Source organism: Typha angustifolia, chromosome 1 (assembly GCF_048772165.1).
Source record: "Typha angustifolia cultivar Huaian chromosome 1, ASM4877216v1, whole genome shotgun sequence".
Classification (NCBI taxonomy): domain Eukaryota; kingdom Viridiplantae; phylum Streptophyta; class Magnoliopsida; order Poales; family Typhaceae; genus Typha; species Typha angustifolia.
The window spans coordinates 10,789,296-10,814,619 of record NC_133239.1 but is presented as its reverse complement, the minus strand read 5'-3'; the positions used below and the strand labels follow the sequence as shown (position 1 = coordinate 10,814,619).

Below are 25,324 nucleotides of genomic sequence, written 5' to 3'. Positions count from 1 at the left end.
TGTCTTATTCTTCTAGAATTAATATTTAATCGAGGGCATCCAGACCTAATAAGTAATCTCTATACATAAAACATTTACTATCGAGATATTGAAAAGTAGGCGAGTTATATATCAAAACTTATGTTCTATTATTTTCAACACATATCTTTCAGTTCGCATTTAAAAAACTAACACTATAACAACATCAACCATCTGTGTAAATCTTTTTTACTCTTTCAATAGTTTTAAAATTTATAATTTGATACGATACACTCAATGATTTTTTCGAATTGTTACTCAATGAAAGTCATTTTATAATTACAATTGAAATTAAAGAAACTAATTATAAATTAAATGAATGATCTCATTGGATCTTAAAGCCTTAAATGCAGAATTTACTTTTTTCCTTACCCTAAACATAAGATTCATAAGCGACGTTATGTATTTAAAAGTTAATATTTAGCATGATACTTGCTTTGTAATACAGTTAGTTACATCGTCTAATGTCTAGCAATTTATTTAAAGTAAATACAAAATTACATTATGACCGAATTTCAAGGCAAAAATTAGTTTACAATTTTGTTAATATCCTATTAATAGCTTTTTCAATTTTATGAACTTGATGGTTGAAAATAATACTAGATGTTGTTCTTGTAACCTAAAAAATGTTAACTTAAGAAATTGATTTAATTTAAAATAGTGGATTTTTATATTATTTTAACGTGATTTGAATTTATGACCTCTGGCTGTGATACTATGTTTTACTAGTTTAAAAGTTTAAACTATTAGAAAATAATAATTTTTATATTCTAACAAAAAAGGTGCTATTTGTGTCTTGGATAAGAAAGTTCTCTTTTCTTCCTAAAGAGAAAAAATGAGAAAGATATTGTGTCTGTTATTTTTTGTATGAAAGAAAAAACCACTAATAAAGTAATAGATATTTTTCTACTAATATAATTTTATTATAGTTGAAGAAAATTAATTTTACAAATATAAAACCTAGTTATGATATTGCTTCTTTTATGACTGCGGATGAAATAATTTTCATCATAAAAGAATATGTTATATAAAACCACTTAGAGTTAGAGTCAATATCAAAGTTAGTGACGCACTCAATGCCAACAGAGAGAAAGCAGACGCGGCGGATGATTCAAGGGTCTCACTATTTACTTGACTACGATCTCACCTAAGTCGACTTTGGTCTCTAGTTTGATAGTTGTACGTGCTAAAAATCCGGTACATTCCGTTTCATTTTCCATCTTAGTCTTTCGCAACACTTCATGTTAGATACTATAATATTTATTACCGAGTCACGAAGATCCATTACGATCTAAAGATGAACAATATACCTTATGGTACTTCATTGTTTTGTAATGAGTTCTTAGTTTTTAAAATTTATATGAAACTTAAATACCCATACATGTTTTATGGCTCATAACGATGATGTTGTGGTTCTTTAGAATTTGTGCACTTTTGATTGACTTTCAATCTTTTTAATTTCTAAATTCTCAAGAATATTTCTTATAACTTAATATACGAATATTTTCACTACTAAATTGTAAATTTTTGCTTTAGATGTATCAACTATATATATTTTTATTTTCTTATTTATTTATTCTATCGTGTCTCGTGTCCGTGTTCGTAATTCTCTTCGATCTAAGTCGAACGGCGGACGGTCGAATCGCTTAGCGGGCCTAGTCGCTCATTGCGGATCAGCCCGCTATAGTGCTGTCGGATCTTGAGTCGGGTCGGATCTTGACTATTTGTTAACCCGTTAACCATTTAAAACAAAACCCAATCGTCCTCTTTTCTCCCTCACCCTCGATCTGAGCCCTAAAAACTAAGTCTGCCTCTCTCGATCGTCGTCTCCCTCTCTCGATCGTCCCCCTCTCTCGATCATCTCCGAGCGGCGGCGACATGTCGACGGCGGCAAGCGATAACCCTCAAATCCAGCGGCGAGCGAGGTGCCCCTCAAACCCGTTTTTCTAATCTTCTTCTTTTTCTTCCCTATTTCACTGTCCTCTATTTATTGATTTCTTCCCTTTTCACTCTCGGCGGCCACCTTCCGGTTTGGCCGCCGAGAGAGAAAGGCCGCCAAGCAGCATTATTTTCTTCCCTTTCTCCTTCTCTTTTTCCCTTCTCTTCCTAGTTTTTCTCACTGCTACAGTAGGTTCCTTCTCTAATTAGTAATTAAAAGCAATAGATAATCACGGCAAGCATGCTTTGCTTCCCTGCTTCTTTAATTTCCTTTCACAGTTTTACTCTCCTGATTCCTGATAATTGATAATGAATAATGATTATTGAGCTAATTAGTTTGCTAGAGAAGAAAGCCGACAGGGTTGATTCCTTGGCTCTTTGCTGATCCGTGCTAATTAGCAAATTGATTATTTAACTGTCTTGAACAATTGAACTCTTAATTCTTAAATGGAGATTTCTTCGAATTCTTTCGCTGTCCAAACAAATTTGCTATATTAGTTTTCTAATTAGTAATTATTGTTAATCTATTTACGCTAGAGGATTCAATTGCTAGTTAGTAATTACTGTTTATGGATATTTGGTTGTGATTCTTGTGAACTTGTTATTTGTTGTGAATTGTGAATTATGCTTATGTTATTTGATATTCTGGTGTAGTGCATTGTTGCAAATTTTATATATACTATATTAGTATAAAAAAATAAGAATATGTTATATATAATTTTTTTAATATTATTTATATAAAAAATGCTAGAATGCCTTGTCACCCATCTTGTCATCCACCCTTCGCCTTGACACTAGGCGGTGGGGTGACCGCTCTCTACCCACGGCTGCCTTTTAAGACATTGGTTTAACTTGAGGATTTGGAGTGAACACTTTGGCTCATTAATATTTAAGGAACCAGTGATCCTTTTTCATAAGAAAAGGTGGGAAAATGTTAACCAATTTTTTCTTAATCAGACTTGTCATGCCAATTTCTTTGTTGTTGGTACTTGTCCTTTTACTGGTGAATGGTGATTCTCATTAGATACTAATAGATAAACAAAGATTTTGGAGCCTTCAGCATAACGGTATTGTAGTTCAAACATTTTGTTATCATTATTTCAAAGTCGACATTGATCCTCTGTACATTTTGTCATTTAACACTTGGATATAACAATGAGGAAGTAAAAGAAGATACTCCTTTTTTTCTAAATTAATAAGATACTCTCTAGACCGGACCAACATTCATTGCTCAGTGTTGAGGGAGGAGGAAACAGCAGAGTGCATTCTGGATGTTGATGTAAACCTTGACGATCAAGTCTGTGAGGTAATCCTGGTCAAAGACAATCATGATATGAACCAATGATGGATCACATACCATGTTGTTGTTAGTATAATCATTGCATTACATCATTATGGGAGGATGATGCCTACTGGAAGGAGAACCAGTTGCCTTATCTTGGAAGGAAATTGGAGGTATTCATTCAAGTAGGACAATCTAATAATCTCCAATCAGAGAAATGAATGTAGAAACTAGAAACAATGAGAGTACCAAATATCATGGTGGATAAGAAGAAGCTTGAGATCTTTATCACCGGCAACATTGTTGCTCGCTGGCCAGTTTCTTAGGCCAGTGTTGTTGCTGCATCTTGAAATCAATGAGATTGACAGGTTAGGAGAGTCCAAAGAGGAATAATACGGTAAGGTTCCTGTAAGATGAGAATACTTTGCTAACGTGATATGTAAGGTTAATGCCACACACTATGATTGAAATTTTAGGAAGAAGTTGCAGAACGTGTTTTATGACGGACAAAGGCAGAGCTATATTTTGGGTTTATACAAAAAATTTTCCCATTTCACTTTATTGCATAGTGATCTTGATTGAATCATGCGGTGGTAGTGGCATTTATTTTCCTTTTTGAGTGAATACTTCCATCTTGGTAGATTTATTGTTATTTTCTTTGATAAAGGCAGGTGTTATGTATAGATATCAATGTTTTGAAAGGCGGCCGCGGATGGCGGGCGGTCACCCCACTGCCTAGCGCCTAGGCGGAAGGCGGGCGACAAGGCGTGTGACAAGGCGGTCTAGCATTTTTAATATAAAAAATTATAAATAAATAAATAAACATATATAATATACATAATCACAAATTCACAACCATAATAACATAAATACATAAATAGCAACAAGTTCTAAACCATAATAACATAATCACAATTCACAACCACAATAACATTACCACAATTCACAACTATAAATACATAATCAAAGATTCAAAATTCAAAATTATCACAACCATAAGTTCCTAGCAACAAGTTCACAATCATAACAAAATAATATGATAAAACATATCAAAATTATAAGGTCCATAACAAATAACATATAATCAAAAATTCAAAATTATCAAGTTCATAACAAGTTCACAATTATAACATAAAGGCTATCTTCTAATCTTCTTCACAATCTATGGGAGGAACTTCATCGACCAAAAGATTATCATCGGAATCATCATCAAATTCTAGCTCAACATCCTCCTCATCATCTGTTTCTTCATCCGACTCAATTAATTGCTCATCTAGAGAAGTGGAAGGAGTGCTACTAGTAGTAGCTTGAGTAGATCTAGTGCTCCTCCTTGATCTTAAATATTCTTCGGCTCTTGATGCTTCTGTCACCATCTCCCAAGTTAACCCTTCACCTGGAAAGACCTCTTGCTCTACATGATCATTATCCAACCATTCCCTTGCATTATTTCTTTCTTTTGAAACGACTGGATCCTTATCTTTCGCTATCTTTCGATCCTTCATTCTTGCATTAAATTGTACATAAACAAGATCATTTAGCCTCTTCACTTCCAATCTATTTCTCTTCTTTGAATGAATCTGAAATCATCAAATCAAAGACTAAATCAATTTGATAATAAAATTCATCAATTTAGCTTAGTCAATACAATGATTAATGATATATTACCCATTCAAAGGAGCTCCAATTTCTTTCACATCCTGAGGAGCTACATGTTAAATTAAGAATCTTAACCGCCATACATTTCAAGTAGGGCGCAGCGGCTCCATATACACTCCACCAATGAGCTATAACCATAAAAATTAAAAAGTAACTTGGTAACATACAGAGAATAAAACTGTAAAAGACATGTTTTACACTTTTACAACATATGCTAATTAATAATTATTACCTGGGTTGAATTCATCATTGTTAACTTCTCTTGTTAATCTTGCTAGCGGTCTCCCAAATATCCCAGTGGCATCCTTATATGCTTTCATCTCCACATTTGAAATGTGAACTTGAATGGCTTGATCTGGATAAAAGTTCTTAATACAACTAAGAACACCATCCATTACATTAAAATCAGTCTCCATTTCATCCAAATCTCCATAAAAATAGTATGGATTTAAGTAATATGCAGCAGCGTGGATATGTGTATCAAGCTTTCCATTTGTGTAGTGATCAATTACATCTAGAAAAGGCTTGGAAGATGTCTCATTATTATTGAAAATATTCTTTATTTCTTTCTTGACATCTTTCAATCCACCATATATGAATCCCATTGGTGGCTTTCTTTCACCATCAACAACTCGTAGCAACTTCACCAAAGGAGTGAATACTTTAACTGCTAATGACACTTGCCTCCAAAATTGGTTATTGAGGATAGTAGAATAAACCCTCTTTCCTTTCGCAGTTTTTGACCATTTGCAACTTAAAAATTCATCGGAAGTAAACATAAGCCTTAATTTTTCTTTCTTCTCTAAAAGACTCTGTAATGTGAGAAATGAAGTGGCAAATCTTGTAACCCCGGGTCTCACGATCTCCCTTTTTTGTGTAAACTGACGCATCAAACTCAATGTTTTGTGATGTCCATAAATGAACACAGTGATTTCCCTTCCACGTTCAATTGAACCCCTAATCCTTCCTTCCTTTGATATCATCTCTAACATCAAATCTATATAGTGGGCAGCACAAGATGTCCAATATATACGAGGATAATTTTGCTTTAGCAACCGTGCAGCTGCTAAATTAGCAGCAGCATTATCAGTCACAACTTGAAGTACATTTTCCTCTCCCACTTCCTTGATACCCTCAACAACAATATTGTGAATGTATTCACCTGTATGTGAATCTTTAGAGCAATCAACTGAACGTAGAAAACTAACCCCCAGCTCACAATTGACACATAAATTCATAATGCTTCTTCCTTTTCGATCTGTCCAAGCGTCAGTTAAAATGGAGCAGCCATTTTTTTTCCATGCAGCTCTATGGTTCTCCAAATCATCATTTGTTTTAGCCACTTGCTTCTTCAAAAGTGGCTCACGTAACTCATGCATAGTTGCCGGCTTGAACCCCGGACCATACTGACCAACTGCTTCCATCAAAACATGAAATGATTTATCAGTTACAGCATTAAAGGGAATGCCACACTTATAAACCTAATGAGCTAAGTACATTAGCACTCTATCTCTTTGTTCTTTTGCAAAAGTATCTTTTATACTTGTCTGTACCATCTTCCCCCGCTCTCTAATTGAAATTTCTGGATCAATAGATGTGTATTTGTCTAAAGGACCTCTACTTCTTGACCTTTTACTTCCAACTTCTAAAATTTCTGGATCTTCCTTTTCTCCAAATATATTTACTTCTGCTCTCAATTCTGCTTCATCTTTTGATTTATCCTCCTTTCTCCTTTTGTTGCCCTCTATATGCTCTTTAATAGCTTTTTTTGCCTCATCTGTAGCTTTTGGACAAGACGCAACATCATCTCTAACATGAGCAATATGCTTCTTGAATCTACTAATTCCTCCCTTAGTAACCTTCCCACAAAATCTACATTTCACCGTATTGGCATCAATTTTATTTGGAAGGTATCCATACTGCCACCCTGGATCATTGGAGCCAACAGGCACAAAAAATTCAGATGAAGTTGACCCAAGCACAGACGGTGTTTGAGAGGAATTAGTGGTCATATTTGACTATCTGTATTCTGTAATGAAATTGGGCAAAAAACAAATATGATTGATAATTCATAATTCACATTTCAGATTTAAAAATAGTAATTAATTACTGTTTTACCTTCTCCAGTAAAACAGATAGTAAGATATTTAGTTATTTACTAATTATTGATTACTAATTTACTCTCTAGTTAATACTTAATAACTTAATCCAGTAATTCACTAATTCAAAAGAAATGTTAGAGACAGATTAACACTAAAAATTAACTCACTGTTAAATCTTAATCTATAATCTTAATTTCTGAATTAATTAGAGGAATTAAGAAATAAGAAACAGAGAAAAAAATATTATCAGACAATTACTGAATTAATTTCTGAATCAAATAATTAACAATCTTAATTAACAGAATTAAAGAAAAAATAGAAGAAATGAGGAACTAAGTAATAAGAAATAGAGAAAAACTGAAAAACATATTATCACTTATCAGATAGTTACTAAATTAATTTATGAATTAAGTAATTAACAATCATTAACAGATTAGTAGATTACTAATTAACATTCAAGTATTCAATAGATTAGCAGAAACAGAGAAAAACTAATTAACTAGAGGAATTAACTAGAGGAATTAAGTAATAAGAAACACTGAAACAGAGAAAAACTAAAAAATATATTATCAGATAATTACTAAATTAATTTCTGAATTAAGTAATTAACCATCATTAACAGATGAAGTGATTAACTAATTAACGAACATATTATCATTATTATCAGATAATCACTAAGTAACTAATAGATTAAGATTTACCTACTTTAGACAGAATTGAAAATTAAAAAAAAAATTAACTACTTCGGTGTGAGACAGTGAAACTGTGAGAGAGGAGTGAGAGAGAGAGAGAGAAGGAGAGAGTGAGAGAGAGTGAGATTGTGTGTGTGAGAGAGAAAGGGGCCCATACCTCTGCAGCGAGAAAGGGCGCAGCGAGAGCGGACGCAGTGAGAGAAAGGGCGCAGCGAGAGCGGACGCAGTGAGAGAGAGGGCGCAGCGAGAGAGAGAGGGCGCAGCGAGAGAGAGAGGGCACAGCGAGAGAGAGATTAGGGATTTAGGGATTTTAGTGAGAGAGAGAGAGGGCGCAGTGAGCAGCGAGAGAGAGAAGAAATATTAATGGTTAATGGTATTGGTTAAGTTTTTTTAGTGGATATTGGATAATCCGATCCACTATAGAAAAACCCGATAAGGCAGGTTTGGCGGGCCGAAGCGCCAACCCGCCTTATCGGGCCGCGCGGCCTGCTAGCGCCTTTTGGCGCTCAGGCGGCCCGCCAATGCGGCAAACCGCCTTCTACGAGCGCCAGGCGGAGTGGCGGGGCGGCCGGTGCGCCGCCCCGCCATGGCGGCCGCCTTTTCCGCTTTTCAATACATTGATAGATATATTGTTATATTCTTTGATAAAGGCAGGCGTTGTATACTTGAATATATTTTCTGATGAATCAGCATTTGCTCTTGCAACTAAAATAAGTCATAATCTATGTACGGAAAAAAGGGAAAAAAATAAAAATAAAGAGGATATTTGCCACTGTGAGCTTGGCAATATTGGATGCATATGAGAACTTCAAGAATTGTCTATCAGAGTGAGCTTGACTGAAGGTCTTCATTAGCTTTGTTGCTATATGTGCTATAGCTGTATTTGAAGATGATGAGTTGGATAGCTAGCAATACCTAGTGCTAGTTTACCTTGTTTTCTGTAGGACTAAAACTTTTTTAGTATGGGAGATATTTCTATGACTTCTATTTTATATGCTTATGGTATTTCTTTGTTCACTCTCTTGAAAGGGAATTACCGGCAATCTTGAGTTGTGCTTACTTTTTTTTTCTGTTAACTAAAATTTTGACTTGACAAACAATGTGCTTGTAGATCTTGTTTCATCATAACTGGTTGATTGTCATTGAGGTCACCTTTTGCTATTGTTATTACTTTTTAGGAAACATTTCTATTCAAGTGGTTATTATGTCTCTTATTAAAAAATAACATTTTTTAAGATTAATTTCACTTAGAACTTGAACTATCACTATTTTTCATATATACTTCCTGATTTTATTTATTACCCATATACATTCCCTGAACTAAGAAAAAAAAAATATATATATACTACCTCGAACCGAGAAAAAGAAGAAGTAACTATAAGACCTGCAAATAAAAAAAAAGATTCACATGGTGTATGTGATAAAAAAAGGTTCAAAGAATTTATGTAGAAAATGGTGATGGCTTAGGGGGTATAAATGAAATTGTCCCTTTTCTATGTCATGCGAGCTGTGAATAGTTATTTGTATTAACACTTTGCTATTAATTATAGATCTTTAATAACATGTCATATATTCTGCTGAGGTTTGTTTCTTATAATTTTCTCATCCCAAACCCCATTTATGGGTACATTTTTCATTTCAGAATATTGTCACTGCCACCCTTGTAAATAGCTCAGGTTTGAGAACCGCTGAAAGCTTGATAGTATCAAGATGGTGGAGCCCTCTCTCTCCACTGTGGTGGATGCTGTGGAACCAAGAACTTCATCGCCGAAGGAAGAAAGTAATTCAACCTCTTCTGACCCAGTAACTGATCCTGAAGACCATGAAATTACTGATGATGATGACGATGATCGTAATCATAAGCACCGTAGGCGGGAACCTAGGCCTCAGTCTTTTGACAATAATGTCCAGGAACAACCTCTAAGACCAAACAGAAAGCGAAGTAGGCCTCTTGAGAATGGGCAACTCTTTTCTGGTACCTACTCTCATGGAGATCTCCCGAAGGAGTATTCTTCAAAGTCTGAAAAGCGACGTTATGGCATGTCAATGCATGATCATGCTCCTTCTAATTTAGGTTCACGGGCTAGAGTAAACCAATCATTTTTTCCTGATCCTGCTCCACATCTTGATTTATCTGCATCCTCAGTTCGTCCTCCGGTTGGAAGAGGAAGAGGAAGGAATATTATACCTTGGGGTCAGCATGATCCAAGATTTAACCCACTTGACACAATTGATTTTGCATCAAGGATGGCTTCGCAAGGACATCCTACACATCCTAGCATGTTTGCAGGGGCAGGCTTACCAAGTGGTGCAAGTTCACAAAATGGTTCTTGGGGTGCATATGGAGTCATTTCTGGAATGACTAACAGAATTATGGATCCAATTCATCCACTTAGTTTGCAAGGGGCTCTTCAGCCTACGATTGCCCCTCTAATGAATCTTGGCATGCCTCGTCAGCGTTGTAGAGACTTTGAGGAGCGTGGATTTTGCTTAAGAGGGGATATGTGTCCAATGGAGCATGGTGTAAATCGAATTGTTGTTGAAGATGTTCAGGTCTGATTCTTTTCATAAGCTCATCTAATCTAATTTTTATACCAATACATGTATGCTAGTGTTAAATATTTCTGTTGGTTTTGTAATGTTTGTGTGTGTGATTTTTTTATTTATTTCATCTTCTAGGAAAAATATTTGTTATGCCTTATAACCATATTCTCGCTATATATCTTCTAAATTTATAAGGTTCATTAATAGCATTTTGATAAGGTGATCTATTAGGTTATTTTCTTGCTTTATACAACTTATTCCTTTTCAAGTCATATGGTCAAAGATGTTTTGTTAAGTTCATTAATAGTTAATGCTATTGTGATTTTAAATTTCTAATTCTTCCTCTGGGCCTTGTAACTGCCTTTTTGGTTGAGTGAATGTTAGTCCAATTTCTTCCCTTGTCATGGTTGTGTATGTAAGACTAAATTCTTTCATTCTACCATCATTTCAAGTTCTTGGTTAATACACCATTTTGTATGATTGCTACATTACATTGTATTCTGTGTCATCTGTCATAATTAATATCCTTGGAGCATTTTTACAGAGCCTTTCTCAGTTCAATCTTCCTGTCTCAATCCCAAGTCACAATCAACTGGGAAGTCAAGCTAGGACAGGATCTATACCTCCTGTTAGTACTTCGTCAACCCCACTGACAAGTAGCAAAGCTGTTCCTATAAAAGACAATAATTCTGTTGGGACAGATGATGCATCAAAATTGAATGGAATTTCATCTGCTTCAGCTGTTGTTGAAGCAGATGTATATGATCCTGATCAACCTCTATGGAACAATGAACAGCCTGAAACATCACATACTGGCTTCAGGCTTCCTTCGTTAAATAATGTTGATGAATCAGTGTGGGATGCTGATTCTTCTACACATCAGGGAATCAGATTATCCAGTGACACTGAGAGAGAGGCGCAAAGCCATGTGCTGGCAGCCAATGTTGGTCCACAGACTACAAATTCATCTGTTTGGGGCCGGATAAGGTCTAGGAATAGGTCGGAAGCAGGAAGGGTGACTAATACTAATGTCACTTCTACAAGTTATCTTGGAAATCAGATGAAAGAAGAGCATGAGGATGCAACTCCTGGTAAGGTTGAAGGGAAAGTTGCTGCTAAGGATATGACTGTGAAGGCCCCAAGTTTTCAGCTTCATTCAAGAATGCATGGAGATCTAGGACATCATGGTGGTAGAACATCTCAGAGAGCTTCTCGTACTCTTTATATCAATGGTATTCCCCAGAAAAACAACAAAAGAGAGGCCATTTTTTCACACTTCCAGAAGTTCGGGGAAGTAATAGACATTTATATTCCACATAACAGTGAAAAAGCTTTTGTTCAGTTCTCTAAAAGGGAGGAGGCTGAGGCTGCCCTTAAAGCACCTGATGCTGTAATGGGTAACCGCTTTATAAAGCTGTGGTGGGCTAACCGAGATAGAATATCTGATCAGGGAGAAAGTAGAGTCCATTCGACGTCTCTGCAGTTGCCTAATATGGAGGGATCCTCTGCCTTACCTCAGCCATCTGATTCTGACAGAGGACGAGAAAATCTACCATCTGCAACTCCAAAGACAAGTAATGGATCTTCTGAAAAATTGGTGCCAACCACTGGCCCTTTTAAAGGTCTATCAGCAAATGGTTCAGAAGCGACAATCCCTGTGCAGAAGAAGCTGGAAAATTTGGAGCTTTTGGAAGAACTTCGTAAAAAGCAGGAGATTTTGGCTCAAAAGCGTGATGAATTCCGGCGGCAATTAGATAAACTCGCGAAACAAGTAAGTTACTGTTCTTTACCCTAAGTACTTTTCGGAAGTTGCCTAAAGACTACCACTTATGTAAAATGTCAAAGAAAGCCATCCAAAGTATAGGTCATATTGTTTGTATCTTTCTAAGGATAGACCGAAATCTCATATGTTTGTTTTTCTTTTTGTTCTTGCTACATGAATTTCTTTTTACTAGATATTTAATTTTAAACCTCAGTCAGAACAAAATAGAGTTATCTTTTTGAGTATAATACGCCTTGTGAACTTAAAGACCAAAAAATATTTATTGGGACTACTGATTACAGACTACATCAGGCAAAAAGGGGGAATCTACTGGAAAAGGCAAAAAAGTGGGTACAGCTGGTGAAGATGCAAAGGTTGCTTCTTCAAGGCCTGAAAATGTTAGTGCACAAGGGACAAACCGGGAGGCTGGTTATACACTGGAAAGAAACTCTGAAGATGTGTTTGTTTCACCCACTTTAAAAGCCAGTTCGACAAACACACAACAAACTCCAAAGAGCATGAAACGGACAACTCATCTACCAGCATTTTCGCAGAATAGATTTAAGTTGGACAACCGCCCCACCTCATTTAGAGTTCTTTCTCCTTTACCAACTGAAATAACAGAGGTAAGTCTCTCTCTCTCTCTCTCTCTCTCTCTCTACATATATATATATCTTCTTCCACCCTTACGACTTTCTAGCCTTCAGCATAAAAGAAATGAAGGCTGCAGTTCCACTTTATATCTTTGTCACTGAAAAAAATATTAAATATCAACAATTCTACTTCAGGCTGCTTATTTCTTCAACTTTAGAGTTTAGACAACCCATAACTTTCTGTATTTTATTTTGCCCAACTTGCTTTAGAATATGAATATTAACCTGATGTATTTCTGAGGCTTTTAGATGTTTCTCCTTTACGCATTATTATCTGGTTAATTTTCTCCTTTTTGTTTGCTCTGATAGATGATGAATTAAGAGTCTGTTTCTTTCTTAACTCCTGATATTTTTTCTTAACAGGTTTCTGTTCTGAGGGACCATTTTTCATCATTTGGTGATGTCTCATCTATTGTGCTTGAAGACATGGAAGCCCACTCTGAAAATGCAAGCTTGAATTCATCTCAAAATTGTACTGCTTGTGTGACTTTTACAACACGTCAGGCTGCTGAAAGAGCTTATGCTACTGGTAAATCATGGAAAGGCCATACTCTACGGTTTTCATGGCAAACAGAGTCTCCTAGTTCCAACAGTAATAATGGGATTCAAGAAACTTCAACTCCTACTGGGGCTTCTAGTACCAAAATCCATGTTGAACAGGTGACAACTGAAAAACCTTCATTGCCTGCGGGAAGATTAAAATGCAGTGCAATAATGGGCGAGCCTGTGATGAATGTAGAAAGCACCACGTCTGCCTCCATAACAATTTCCAATGATCTGGCACATGCCCCAATTTCCAGCCATTCCGTGTCATCATTTGAAGAGTGTCCAGAAATATGTGATGTTTCACCCAATGTAGATAACAATAATACCAGCTTTTCTAAGTGAGGTATGTTCTATTTTGTCAGAATTACAATGAGTCACTATAGTTTACTGAATGAAATTTCCATGCAAGTTTTTTTTTTCACAATATACTGTAGTTAGTTTGTGTTAGACAATTAGAGAGATGCTGATGCATTGACCACTAGGAAAAGTATCTAATGTCTCAAGATAAGGACTGCAATGATCCTTATCGAATCTAAACCTCTTTAATCTGGAAAAAAATATTGAAAACTACAACCTGGATTTATTATTTCCGAACTAGGCTGAGGAAATAATTTAGAATAGCGTGGTGAATGTGAAGGAAATAATTTAGAATGGTGTGGTGAAGGCATCATTGGTATTGAGGTAAAGATTGATGCCGTCTGCTCTGGTTCTGTGGGAATGAGTCATAGAAACCTCAAACTAATGGGGCTTAAGGCCATGTACTTCTTGCTCTCCCTAGATCTTGCATCGGTGGGACCTCATGCGCAGGGATGCCAATTTATCTTATAATACCTAACTAAGCTTTTGTCCACTTAAATGATCATATTCTGTTAGTAATATGTTCAAATAAAATAAATCATTTAAAATGATATTAAAGCCAGTGAGAAGCTGAACATGACCTACATGGTTGTTTCCTTCAACCTAGAAGGTAAAACTGCTCTTCTAGGCACTAGTCAATGGCTGGATTTGTTTTATCTGCAGCATTTTGAATTAGATTAAACTCTTTATTTTTTCTTGTATACTCCTCCAAAGTCTATTATGTGCATGCATACTCTTAAATTTCATATTTCTTAGAATATAAAATTACCGTTTTGTAACAACTTAATTTTTTTTTAAGAGTACTTGGTGAGTTATTATTGGTATCAAATTAGAGGTTCTAAGTTCAAATCCTACTAGACTCGTCTATTGTTTAAATCTTCATCCATTTAGGTCAAATCTACTTCTTGGGTATCTCAAAATATCTCAAAAGTCCAAGAAGTAAGGAAGAGTATTAGAATATAAAATATAAAAATCATCATTTTTCTATATTTTAAGTTTTTTGAGTAGTTGGTGAATTATTAATATTTATGTGAATAACCCTTCAAAACCCATGGTTTTTGCATGGATATCTTTGAGGTTACCTTTTGGCACCTGTAAGTCGAAAGCTTAACAATTTAGTAGACAAAAAGACAAATACCTTTGACTTATGTAAAAAAAGAATAAGGTTATTTCGATCTTTTTATAGTTAACTTGATGAAATCTTAATGATTAGTCATGTTTGAGAGGTATCCTTGCAAAAACCTGCTCTATTCCCTGAACCTGAAAGGTTGAAAGAAGGACGTTGCTCATGCAACAACATGCTGCTGCACTTGCCGAACATGCTGCAAGAATAGAAGCTCCACTATCCTCGTCAAGCCATTGTTGTCGTGTTCCTCTCTCTTTCGTTGCGTGCCTTAGTTGGAGGTTCAAGATGATGAGGATGGTGCAAAAAACAAATATGTTGAAACTAAATAGGGTTCACGTTGCGGATTTAACTTAAAATAGCGGATAGCAAGAGCTTGAAAGACTAAGTAGGCTCATTCAGTCATCCCGGTTTGGCCAGGGTCAACATGTTTCCCTAGTGAAGTACCAAAACTTCAAGCTATATGGCCAAGGTTGTTGGCATCTTGACTCTTACGTAACAAGGGCAAGATGAAAGGTCGCGGAGACTCATTTGCTTGCGACTAAAGGAAGTACCTCTACCTCTTCCACTTTGTCTAATTTGTGAGGATTTAATTTCACTTGGTTGGGCATGGTAGTGCGAGTTTTGATCTGCTATTTTAACGAGTTTTTGACCAAACTAGCCCTGTTTGAAACTTTTTTTTACCAAGAGAGTGTCGCTCAAACTTAATCCCAAAAGGGGTTTGCTATACTATAGCTCTATAAATGCTCAAAAGCATTTTAGTTCAACAAAGAAATGCTTAACTGTTAAGCATGTAAGCTCCAACATAAAACTTTTTAACTTGTTAGTTTTTTACCTTTAAACTTAACCAAATTAAGCTCGTACTTAAATTATGCGTTTTGAGTTTGGAAAACACTTAACTTTGAAGTATTTTCCCAATGCAAAACACCTAACTACTAAGCATTTTCTTTTCAGTAAAACGCTTAGCAGATAAACGTTTTTCAGATGATTGGAAATTGGAACGGAATGCTGAAATGTAACACTGAAACGATTTTATTTATAATTACTGAAATAGAAACTGAAACTGAAACCTGAAATACAAACTGAAACACAAATACTATTGACAAATTCACATGTACGCATATTATTTAGAAAAAAGAAAGAAAGAGAAATGCTAGAAATATGTTTATAACATATAAACACAAAACCATCATTTACGGTTAGTGAAATGAAAGCCTATAGTGATGATGAAGCTGGTGGTGAAGGAGCCATCAGAGAATATCAAAAGAAGGCAACTCTTCCCCACACCTAGAAAGCAAAATTCAATGTCAAGGTGCTTCAAATGTAATGAGTACAGAAAAGCGAAGCATATATAGCAACTCAACAATCAAATTCTCTTAAGGAGAAATCCGACTCAACTAGAGATTATGTCCACCATAAATCATCATAACTAGAAGATCAACTGCGTACAAGTTACAAGTTGCCAATTGTTGACACTAAAAGTAAACTAAAGTTGACAATTAAAAAACACTAGGCATGGCTAATAGTAGAAGTGAAACCATCTTGTAGTGGATTGACTCCATTAATAAACTATCACAACCACAATATTTGAAGCCAAATAAAGCAAATTTAGAAACAGAATAATCACAAGTGATACTAAATGAAATGACATATAAATACAAAACCATATCTAAACTAAAACACTAAATTCACACATCAAAAAGTGATATTAAATGAGATTTGTTTATACATCGAAACATTCTAAGTCTACCCTCCTGATACATAAAATTGAATGTCAGTGATTTTTTTTTTCTTCCTAGGCAACCTTAGGTCATGAGAAGTAGATGTCTCCTGTGTGAGTTGCGAAATAAACATGTCTACATCTGCTTGCTACTCCTCTGCAGTAGTTGCCTCCTCTATAGCTTGTTTTGTAATAGGTTTAGCATGCTCCACAGTAGATGTAGATGTAGCATGCTCTGCAACCTCATTAGTGTGCTTGCTTCTCTGTAGTTTTTCCCTCTGCCTCTGTCTCTACCTTTACCTCTATCTCTACCTAAAGTAAATGGTATTGGCTGATGCACTGCAAAAGCTGGTATTGGCTAATGCACTATAGGAAGAGCATGTAAACGTTGCGATTTGTCAACCTTATGTAATGCGCTAACATACATGTCAACAATCTTGTGCATTGATGCTCGACCCACTGCTGCTATTAAATGCAGGCTTTTTCTTCTGCAGTACCTCAACGAGTGCATTTGAGCCTCGATGGTGAATCATGCTTATAGGCGAGTGCCTATTACTGCAAATATTTGATAAAGTATGAACCTGCACTAAATATTTAGTAGTTATAACCTTTGAGAATATAAAAGATACAAACATAAAGTCGCTTCTATGCCCAAACCTGCGGTTATTTAATAAGATAAGCGAGATATATAACTACTTCTTATACTACTAATGATATATGAATAGATAAATATCTGTAAGAAAACTAGTGGCCCAGCTATCTCCCCCGTATCATGTTGACTAGCTAGACATTAGGGGTCTCAAAATAAATGAGCAGCTCGGGTTTGGCTTGACTAATGCTCAGCTCGGCTAGGCTTAAGACGAGCTGAGCCTAAGCCTAAATTTTAGGCTTGAAATTCATTTCGAGCCTGAGCCTGAGCCTGCTCACTCAGGCTCAGCTTGATAGGCTCGCTATAAAACCCGAAGTGTAAATCCCTAAAGCAATTCCCTTAAATTTTCAAATCTCAATTCATATAGTCATGCTCTCTTCAAATCGTCGCCTTGTCGTTTTCCTCTCCAACCGTCGGCAAGCATTCTCCTCCTCCACCGTCGTCAAGCTCAGCTCTTCTTCCTCCAACCGTCGGCAAGCTCGACAAGCCTCCTCCTCCTTCTCCACCGTCGGCAAGCTCGCCTCTTCCTCTGTCAGCTTCCTCTATCAACCTCCCCCGGTCCTCTTCCTCCACCATCGGTAGGCTTAGTCTCCTCCGGTCCTTCTCCTCAACTATTGGCAAGCTCGGCTCGTCCAACTATCGGCAAGCTTAGTAAGTCCTCATCTTTCTCCACCGTCAGCAAGCTTGGCCTCCTCCAGTCCTCGTCCTCCTCCAACTGTCGTTAAGCCTCCTCCTCCTCCACCATTGGCAAGTTTAGCCTCCTTCGATCCTCCTCCTCCAATCGTCGGCAAGCCTCTTTCTCTATTGGGACCCTCAATTTGTTGGTTTTTGTTTACACGGGTTAAAATTTTAAACTTCAGCTTCATAGGTTGTGGCTCGGCTCAGGCTTGAGCTCGATCCGGCTCAGTTTAAATAAGGCTTTGATAATAGGCTCATTTTAGGCTCGAGCTTGACTCGGGCTTGGTCTGGCTCGGCTCGAGAGCTCAGCTCAAGTTAAGTTGAGCTGAGCCTGAGCACAGTTAGAAGGCTCAAAATTAATTTTGAGCTGAACTTGAGCTGGAGCCGGCTCTCTTAGGATCGGCTTGTTACACCCCTACCCGACATAGCTCCCGGTAAAGTACTGATAACGTGACACTACCCTAGCTAAGCGTGCTAGTGTAGTCGAAGTCTCATAGTAGAGAAAGATACATCAACTGTATTGCATCTCCAGACTTGTTTGCAAATATTAATCCCCCCCATGATCATCAAAATGTAAGCCCTAGCGTATCGTTGAATTATCTGATCATCAACATCTGCCTGAAGGGCGCCAAATGTCTCTCAACCATTGCATGCATAACGACAAACCACGTTTCTTTGTTTGAGGTGAGAACTCCTAGCAGCTCCTGACAAATGTCATCCCACCGAATATTTGCGGTACTAGTCACGACAAGTCTGTGGATGCGCAGACCTAATAATATCATAGCATCTTGTAATGTAACAGTGACCTCTCCAACCTTCATATGAAATGTATGCCTCTGGTCGCCAACGCTCGACTAATGCAGTGATCAATGCCCAATCAATGTGTATCCTAGCAAGTTGATATATATATATATAATAGAACTCTGTTTGCACTAAGATATCAACTATTTGTGGATCCGGCTCCTATTGTCTACCAGTACAAGTGAAATGATGCCTAAATGCTAGAAGCCTTAGATCATGAGAATGAAATATCAATAAGAAAATTGAGCCATAAAATAAAAATAAGGCGTAATCATAAATACTAATCTCGTCCTTGCATAGCACTTTGGACCTATGGTGTCTCTACAATATCAGCACATATGTATTGACTGGGCTTGGGTCCTTGTGTTCAGTCATCACAAGTCTAGATAATATAAGTGAATAGTAAGTTTATTAAAATACTTTGAAATAAGTTATGTAAAAGGATATTAATTCTAATCATTTTCTAAATTGAAAATATACCATAGTGTAACACTTTACCGATGATTTAGGAAGGCCCAACAACTATATTTTTATCCTTACAGCTATGTTGATTATGCCCTTCTTGCCTACAAATGCCGTATAAGGTTTTTTTAGCAGGCTCCCACTCATCTATTTCATTACAAAATCTTGACATTTTTGGTCTCCCTTTAGCCACCCCCTTTGTAACAAGATCATGTAATAATGAACCATCATAATTAAACCAATAACTTATCACGAAGAGGATAAAACTCTATCTCCCATGTACTCACTTATGCCTGCACGGTGTATATATGATCAACAAACGGCCTCCAATTTAAGTCCATAGTTTTGCATGCAACAAGTACATGGGTGCATAAATATTTATACTGTTGCATTTTACCGCATGTGCAACTCTTGTTATTTAGGTCACGGTTTGAGATCGTTTACCTCTTAAGTTGCCTAAATTAGACTATGTAGTAGTGATCTCAAAAGTACCACGACGATTATTGAATTTGTGAACTGTTTGCAATCTAGCATTCTTATGAAACTAGTCATAATAGCAGTGATAGAAGTAAAATCTTGATGGTTGGCCATTGCTGCATCTCCCAATTTTTGTCTAATATATGAGAAACCCAGCACGATAAAAAGACATTTCCACCAACGCCTTTATCGGCAAGCCGCGTGCACCTTTCATTACCTCGTTAAATATCTCCAAAAGGTTAGTAGTAGTGACCTCATATTGATAACCCTCGTCATGAGTTAAAGACCACTTCTCTAGTGGAATATCATCAAAACATTTTTTTGCATTTAAATTATACAAACCTATTCGGCCTATGTGAAAGTAAAACGTCGAATCTGATTTTGCAAAGCAGCCATGTGAACATAGTTCTTTAAGCTTATATCTTGGAATTCCTTATGTAAGTTGCTAACCATATGTCGGAGACAAAAACGGTGGTATTCTAACGGTTTAGTTCATCCATTTCTTTCGTCATTGATTGTTGCTATTATTTTTGTGTGACGATCTGAAACCAAACATATGCCTTCCCTCTGAAGTAGAACCTTAGAGCGCAAGCAATATAGGAACCAACCCCAAATGTCAACATTCTCACTCTCCACAACAGCGAATGCAAGAGGAAACACACCATTCGCGTCAGTGGTGATAGCAATAAGCAAAGTCCTTTGTATTTGTCATATATGTGTGTGCCATCGATACTTAACACTAACCTACAATGTGCAAAACCCTCAATGGAAAGATCAAACGACCACAATATACTTTTAAAGATTTCTATATTTGGTTGATCTGAATGGACTTTCTTTCACAAGACAATCCCAGATTTTTATGTTGGAATTCAAACATAAATGATGGCAATTGGTTATAAGAATCAACCTAACCACCAAATGCATCTCCAATAGTCTTTTATTTTGTCTTCCAAGCCTTTTGATATGAAATTTAATGGCGATACTTTTTAAGGATATGTGTTGGCAACTAAGCAATACTAACTGATGTGTCATTACTGGTAAACCTTTTAATCTCATAGGCGACAAAACTTATATTTAATTGACTATGGTCTTTATTTAAAGAATGATTAAGGCAAGTATGTAGACCATTATATTTAGTAATTTCTCACATTCTATGGCTCTTGCTCGTAACCTCCATTAGCACATGTCATCTTATTGGCATTTAACATATAAAATATTAGACTTTGAAGCTTTAACTTTGAATGAATAATACGTGCTAATTGCATATTTGTTTAGACATATTTGTACTTCTTATTTGCTTATAAACAATACCCGAACACGCAAATCACTGCCTATATATCTCGAAGGAGGTTAGCCAACAACTTGATTAACAATTTGTGTCAAATCTACATTGTACAATTGAAGCATTGGCTCAAAAGTACTTATTGGATCGATTGCAATTCCATTAGACTCACCATTAGTTGAATCATCTTCTAACAACTCATCTATATCCTCTTCATTAGATGTTTCAAATTGATAACTATCTCGTAGAATATTGTATAATGCATGGCTATTTTCATCACGTTCAATAATACGTGCAATAGCCATATCAACAGATTGATCATCAAAACCCGGTTGGCTAGAGCAGTCATTAATTGGTTCATTAATACTTGGGCGTTCAAGTGGTTCAGTACAGCCTTCATAGCTTGATTGAGTAGAGTTTTTAATAATTGGTTGACTAGGTCTTTAATTAGATATCCATGTAACATCATTAAAATTATACAATGGAGCTTTGGTTGGTGAATCAATATTGTTGCTTTCTTCATTAATTATTGGTGTATCCTTAATATACACTTCCAATGTGCCTTGATGTTGTTCTGTAATATTGAGCATAGCATTAACGTCATCATCATCAATTTCGATAAATTGTAGTTTTCCTCCTTGAAAACCTCTCTTACAAAGTAATTGTATACTCCAATATTCTCTACTTATTTTAATAACTTTTGACACTTTTCAACTAATCTATCATAAGAACAATTTCTATCAATTTTAACGAATTTTTTCGACTCACCCTCGTAGTTAACTGTATCATCTTACAATTATACAGTATTGCCACCCCATGTACATGTAATTATTATAAACCTCTAAGCCGTATTCTGAATTTTTTTTTTTTTTTTTTTGCCTTCAAACAATATTCATAGCTACTAGAGCAATCAAAATAGTTTACTGGAATTTAAAATTTATTTTTTCAAGATGACTATGATATAGCATGATATAGCATGATATGGCATGGTAAATTGAGAATAAACTGAAAATACTGAAAAAATACTGAATAAACTGAAAAAATAGTTTGGATTTGATACACTACCTTGAGAATAAACTGAAAATTCTAAGAAAAAATGTGTCAAAGTTGAAATCACAATGAACCTATACTTTGATGATACACAATAATATATATACTGAAAATAAACCCAATAAATGAAAAAAAAACAAATTTGACTGAATCACAGCTCTTAGAACGAAATTAATACATTACTAATCTAAATAAACTGAAATTGTTACCAACATTCCATCAAAATTACTCATCTAATTTTCTTCTAATTTACTATTTTACTTTGATCTCTCCTAATACAGTTTCATCCATCTTAGTTCCAACTCCAAAATACTAATTGAAAATGATAACAATTACAAACAGACAGCATCATACATGTCCAACATCAAGTTTTTCTCGAAGGATCATACCTGAAGAACCTTAGATCGGTTTGATCCCTACAATTTCTGCAATAAGAACTAAAGCCCGGGGAAGGAATAAGAAAAACTTGATGTTGCCTTTGCAAGATAGGGAAATAAGGAGGAGGATGCCTCCGCAAGCTAGAGGAGGATGCCTATACAAGCTAGAGAAGGTATATGCCTCAGCAAGCTAGAGAAGGAGGAGGAGGAACCAACCCATTGGGAAGGGTTCGGTCGACTGGAACCAAAGGAGGGTTTTCAAACTCAAATGCTAGGGCTCAGGCAATTGGAAGAAATAAAAATGAGGAAGGAGAGAAGAGGAGGTAGGGGTGGGTTTTAAGTCGTGTAAAACACAAACTAATTCAACGTTTTAGTAAAAGTAAGATGCTGAACTCTTCAGCGTTTTAGTTAAGACGCTGTTAAGTTCAGCAATTATTTAGTATTAATCGTTACAAAACCTTGACGTGTGAGAAAGCAGGTTGTTGAGGTGGTTGGGACCCTGCTAAAAATGCTTAACTGATGAGCGTCTTAAGGGTAAACAATAACCACCTTAGGTATTAATCAAGAAGGCAAGTTGTCGGGGTAGTTGGGACCTTGCTAAAAACTGATGAGCGTCTTAATGGTAACAATGCGCTTAATTGTTGAGCATCTTAAAGGCAACTAATAACGTCTTAAGGTAAAAACGCTTAACTGTTGAGTGTCTTAAAGGCAACCAACCTTAATTGTTAGCCGAGAAGGCAAGTTGTCGGGGTGGATGGGACCCTGCTAAAACACTTAATTGATGAGCGTCTTAAGAGCGACTAATAATCACCTTAAGTATTAGCCGCTCTTTGGTTTGACCCTCGCAAGTCTTCGGTGTTGGGATAAAACCGCTTAATTGCCGAGCGGTTTTAAGTGTCGCTGAACTTTACAACTTTTTCTTCTAACTATTGAACCGCTCGTTTATTAGAAATCAATTTAGGGTAATCCGTTGACAAGCGCTGAACTAGTCAGTGTTTCTTTATAGAGTGAAAATGCCAAAGATTTTAGTGGTTTACTGGAAAGAGTAAACGCAAAATTGTTAAGTGTTTTCATTAGGGCTACAGTCTACTATACCCTCTTTGGTAATAAGTTTGACGGGTAGTTCATTTTGGTAAATTAAATTTCAAACGGTGCTAGTTTGGTCAAAACTCGTACTTTGACTTAGATATGCAAAGTGGATCCTTTTTAGTTTCGACCTGTTTATTATTTGACCCATCCCATTGTCTTCAACCTCTGGCTAGGGCATGTGGTGGGAGAGGAGAGTGATGGCTTCGCAGCAATGCTGTCCACTAATTGCTTCCTTTGGCTACTTTGTAGTGATGATGGATCGTTGTTAGGAGGTGAGAGGAGGGGTGCTGGGCAGCAGCCCCTCATGCCATGTGTCAATACTGCTGGCACACCCTTTTCTGGTTGGCATGCCAATCCTTGGGTAGAGTATCTGTTCGAGCATTTGTCATCAGAAACCTAGTTAGACAAGATTTTAATTCTTCCCCTTTTTGTAACTTGTTCTTGTTATGTCAGTACAAGGTTAACAGTGCCTTAAACTTGTCATGTGCCTACTCCCTATAGTAATTGGCTAAAATTGTTCAGATTCCTATCACTTAGATGTACTATTCATTGCAGAATATACTGAACAATAGCCATGAAATAATGCTTTTAGTTCCACTCGCTTATTCTATCTGATGGTTTTAAAACATGCATCAACTTACCGTTTTATTCTTTTTCTTGAAATTCAGTAATTATTTCTTTTTTGCAGGCATTTTTTGTTGGTTATACATGGAGTTAACTGAGGCTCCTGCATGCACTTGCTTCCTGATACAATATTGAATACTCTTTTCCCTTGGGCTGAACAAGAACTTTATGGCAACATCTGCAATGTTGGAAGGAAGTTATGCTGCACATGTTGTAGCCTAGTTTCGGAGTACTTGGTCAAATGAGGAACGAAAAGGATAACTTGAAAACTATGAAATGGACACGTCGCCCCTCTTGGGTTTGTACTTAGCTTCTTTTACAAATGTAATTTCTTTGAGAGTAACTGTACACTTCTTCCTTCACAATTGTGTTTTACATTTCCTCTTATCATACTTAGATCCTATTTTTAGGGCTACTCTAGGCATGTAACTGAACATCAAATTGTTCAGAATTATTTGAACCCTACCTTGTTATGTTGATGTGCAGGTTATTTTATAGTGAATTTTTGTTTTAACTGATGATGCTCTCATAGTCTCATGTGGCATGGAACTATAGATCACTGAATGATCTCAGTTCCAATTCTCTCATATTGCATTGTGCAATACATTGTCTAGTCATATAAAACATAGTCACAATTTATGGTTGGGGAAGGAATGGCATCTGTGCTATTACAGCAAGGAAAGAAAAGAAAGAAAAGTGCGTAAAAAAAGAAAGTGCTGTTCAAACAGTTTGAAGAAAAAAGTGAACATATGAAGGAGGTGGAAAAAAAATGCAGCAGTAGAAGAGCACTTGGCAAATGAAAAAAAAAAAAACAAAAGAAAAGAGATTGTATATGATGTAAAAAGGGGAGAAAAAAGAACAAGAAGGGGAAAGTTGGAAAAAAAAGAAGAGAAAAAGTGGAGTTTAAGGTCTGAATTTTTCTGTTGGGGATATTTTCATCTACTATACCCCGAATTGTTTGGATAACAGCTTATCAGTTACCATTGTACTACTACTATGTCTGCCTCTACTTTTTTCAAAACTAGTACACTATAACTTTGTTTATGCCATGAGAATGATTGTAGTTTGTTTTGGGGCATCCTCAGACTTTTTATGGATTTTCACTCTTCTGTTCTGCATTTTGTTATCAGCATATAATTGTGTTTAAGACATCAGATTTGCCATATTGATGGATTTCATAGGCCTGTCCAGTTGACTAATGTGTATATCATGCTGGCTAGAGTAGCTTAAGAAAACTCTTAAGCAAACCTTACCAGTCCATGATATTTTTATAAGATCTGCCAATTTCATTTCATGCTACCTTGCAGTTCTCTCCAGTGAAATTTATTTTTCTTGTAGCAGCTCAAGAACTCGTTAACTTGGAAGGAATAATCTTCTGACATTCTCAGATCCATCTGTGCACTTTAGATTGAGTAGGATGTCTTTGATGTTCTCTGTTTCTT

At 36.3% G+C, this 25,324-nt stretch overlaps 2 protein-coding genes across 2 annotated transcripts; one reads left to right on the top strand and one right to left on the bottom strand.

Moving 5' to 3' along the window:
- Positions 1–1,804: 1,804 nt before the first annotated feature.
- On the top strand, positions 1,805–24,394 carry LOC140775768 (zinc finger CCCH domain-containing protein 27-like). The gene is made up of 6 exons (XM_073119227.1): positions 1,805–1,943; positions 9,331–10,241; positions 10,777–12,003; positions 12,297–12,620; positions 13,011–13,536; positions 23,947–24,394. The coding sequence occupies exons 2-5, from the start codon at positions 9,399–9,401 to the stop codon at positions 13,533–13,535; spliced, it is 2,919 nt and encodes a 972-aa protein (XP_072975328.1). The 5' UTR covers positions 1,805–1,943; positions 9,331–9,398; the 3' UTR covers position 13,536; positions 23,947–24,394.
- LOC140767485 (uncharacterized) lies at positions 3,865–7,006 on the bottom strand. The gene is made up of 3 exons (XM_073107415.1): positions 6,392–7,006; positions 5,127–6,361; positions 3,865–5,094 (listed from the first exon to the last, which is right to left on the bottom strand). Exons 1-3 carry the CDS (start codon positions 6,904–6,906, stop codon positions 4,889–4,891), a joined length of 1,956 nt encoding a protein of 651 aa, XP_072963516.1. The 5' UTR covers positions 6,907–7,006; the 3' UTR covers positions 3,865–4,888.
- Positions 24,395–25,324: the final 930 nt, after the last annotated feature.

What these genes read in the sequence shown, in the direction of transcription:
- LOC140767485 (XM_073107415.1), bottom strand. Translation starts at nt 6,906, where the DNA reads ATGACCACTAATTCCTCTCAAACACCGTCTGTGCTTGGGTCAACTTCA. An exon ending in CAAAGAGATAGAGTGCTAAT is followed by an intron (nt 6,362 to 6,391) that starts GTACTTAGCTCA and finishes TTATAAGTGTGG; the next exon opens with CATTCCCTTTAATGCTGTAA. An exon ending in CAATGATGAATTCAACCCAG is followed by an intron (nt 5,095 to 5,126) that starts GTAATAATTATT and finishes TATGTTGTAAAA; the next exon opens with GTGTAAAACATGTCTTTTAC.
- LOC140775768 (XM_073119227.1), top strand. Translation starts at nt 9,399, where the DNA reads ATGGTGGAGCCCTCTCTCTCCACTGTGGTGGATGCTGTGGAACCAAGA. An exon ending in TAGATAAACTCGCGAAACAA is followed by an intron (nt 12,004 to 12,296) that starts GTAAGTTACTGT and finishes TACTGATTACAG; the next exon opens with ACTACATCAGGCAAAAAGGG. An exon ending in TACCAACTGAAATAACAGAG is followed by an intron (nt 12,621 to 13,010) that starts GTAAGTCTCTCT and finishes TTTTCTTAACAG; the next exon opens with GTTTCTGTTCTGAGGGACCA.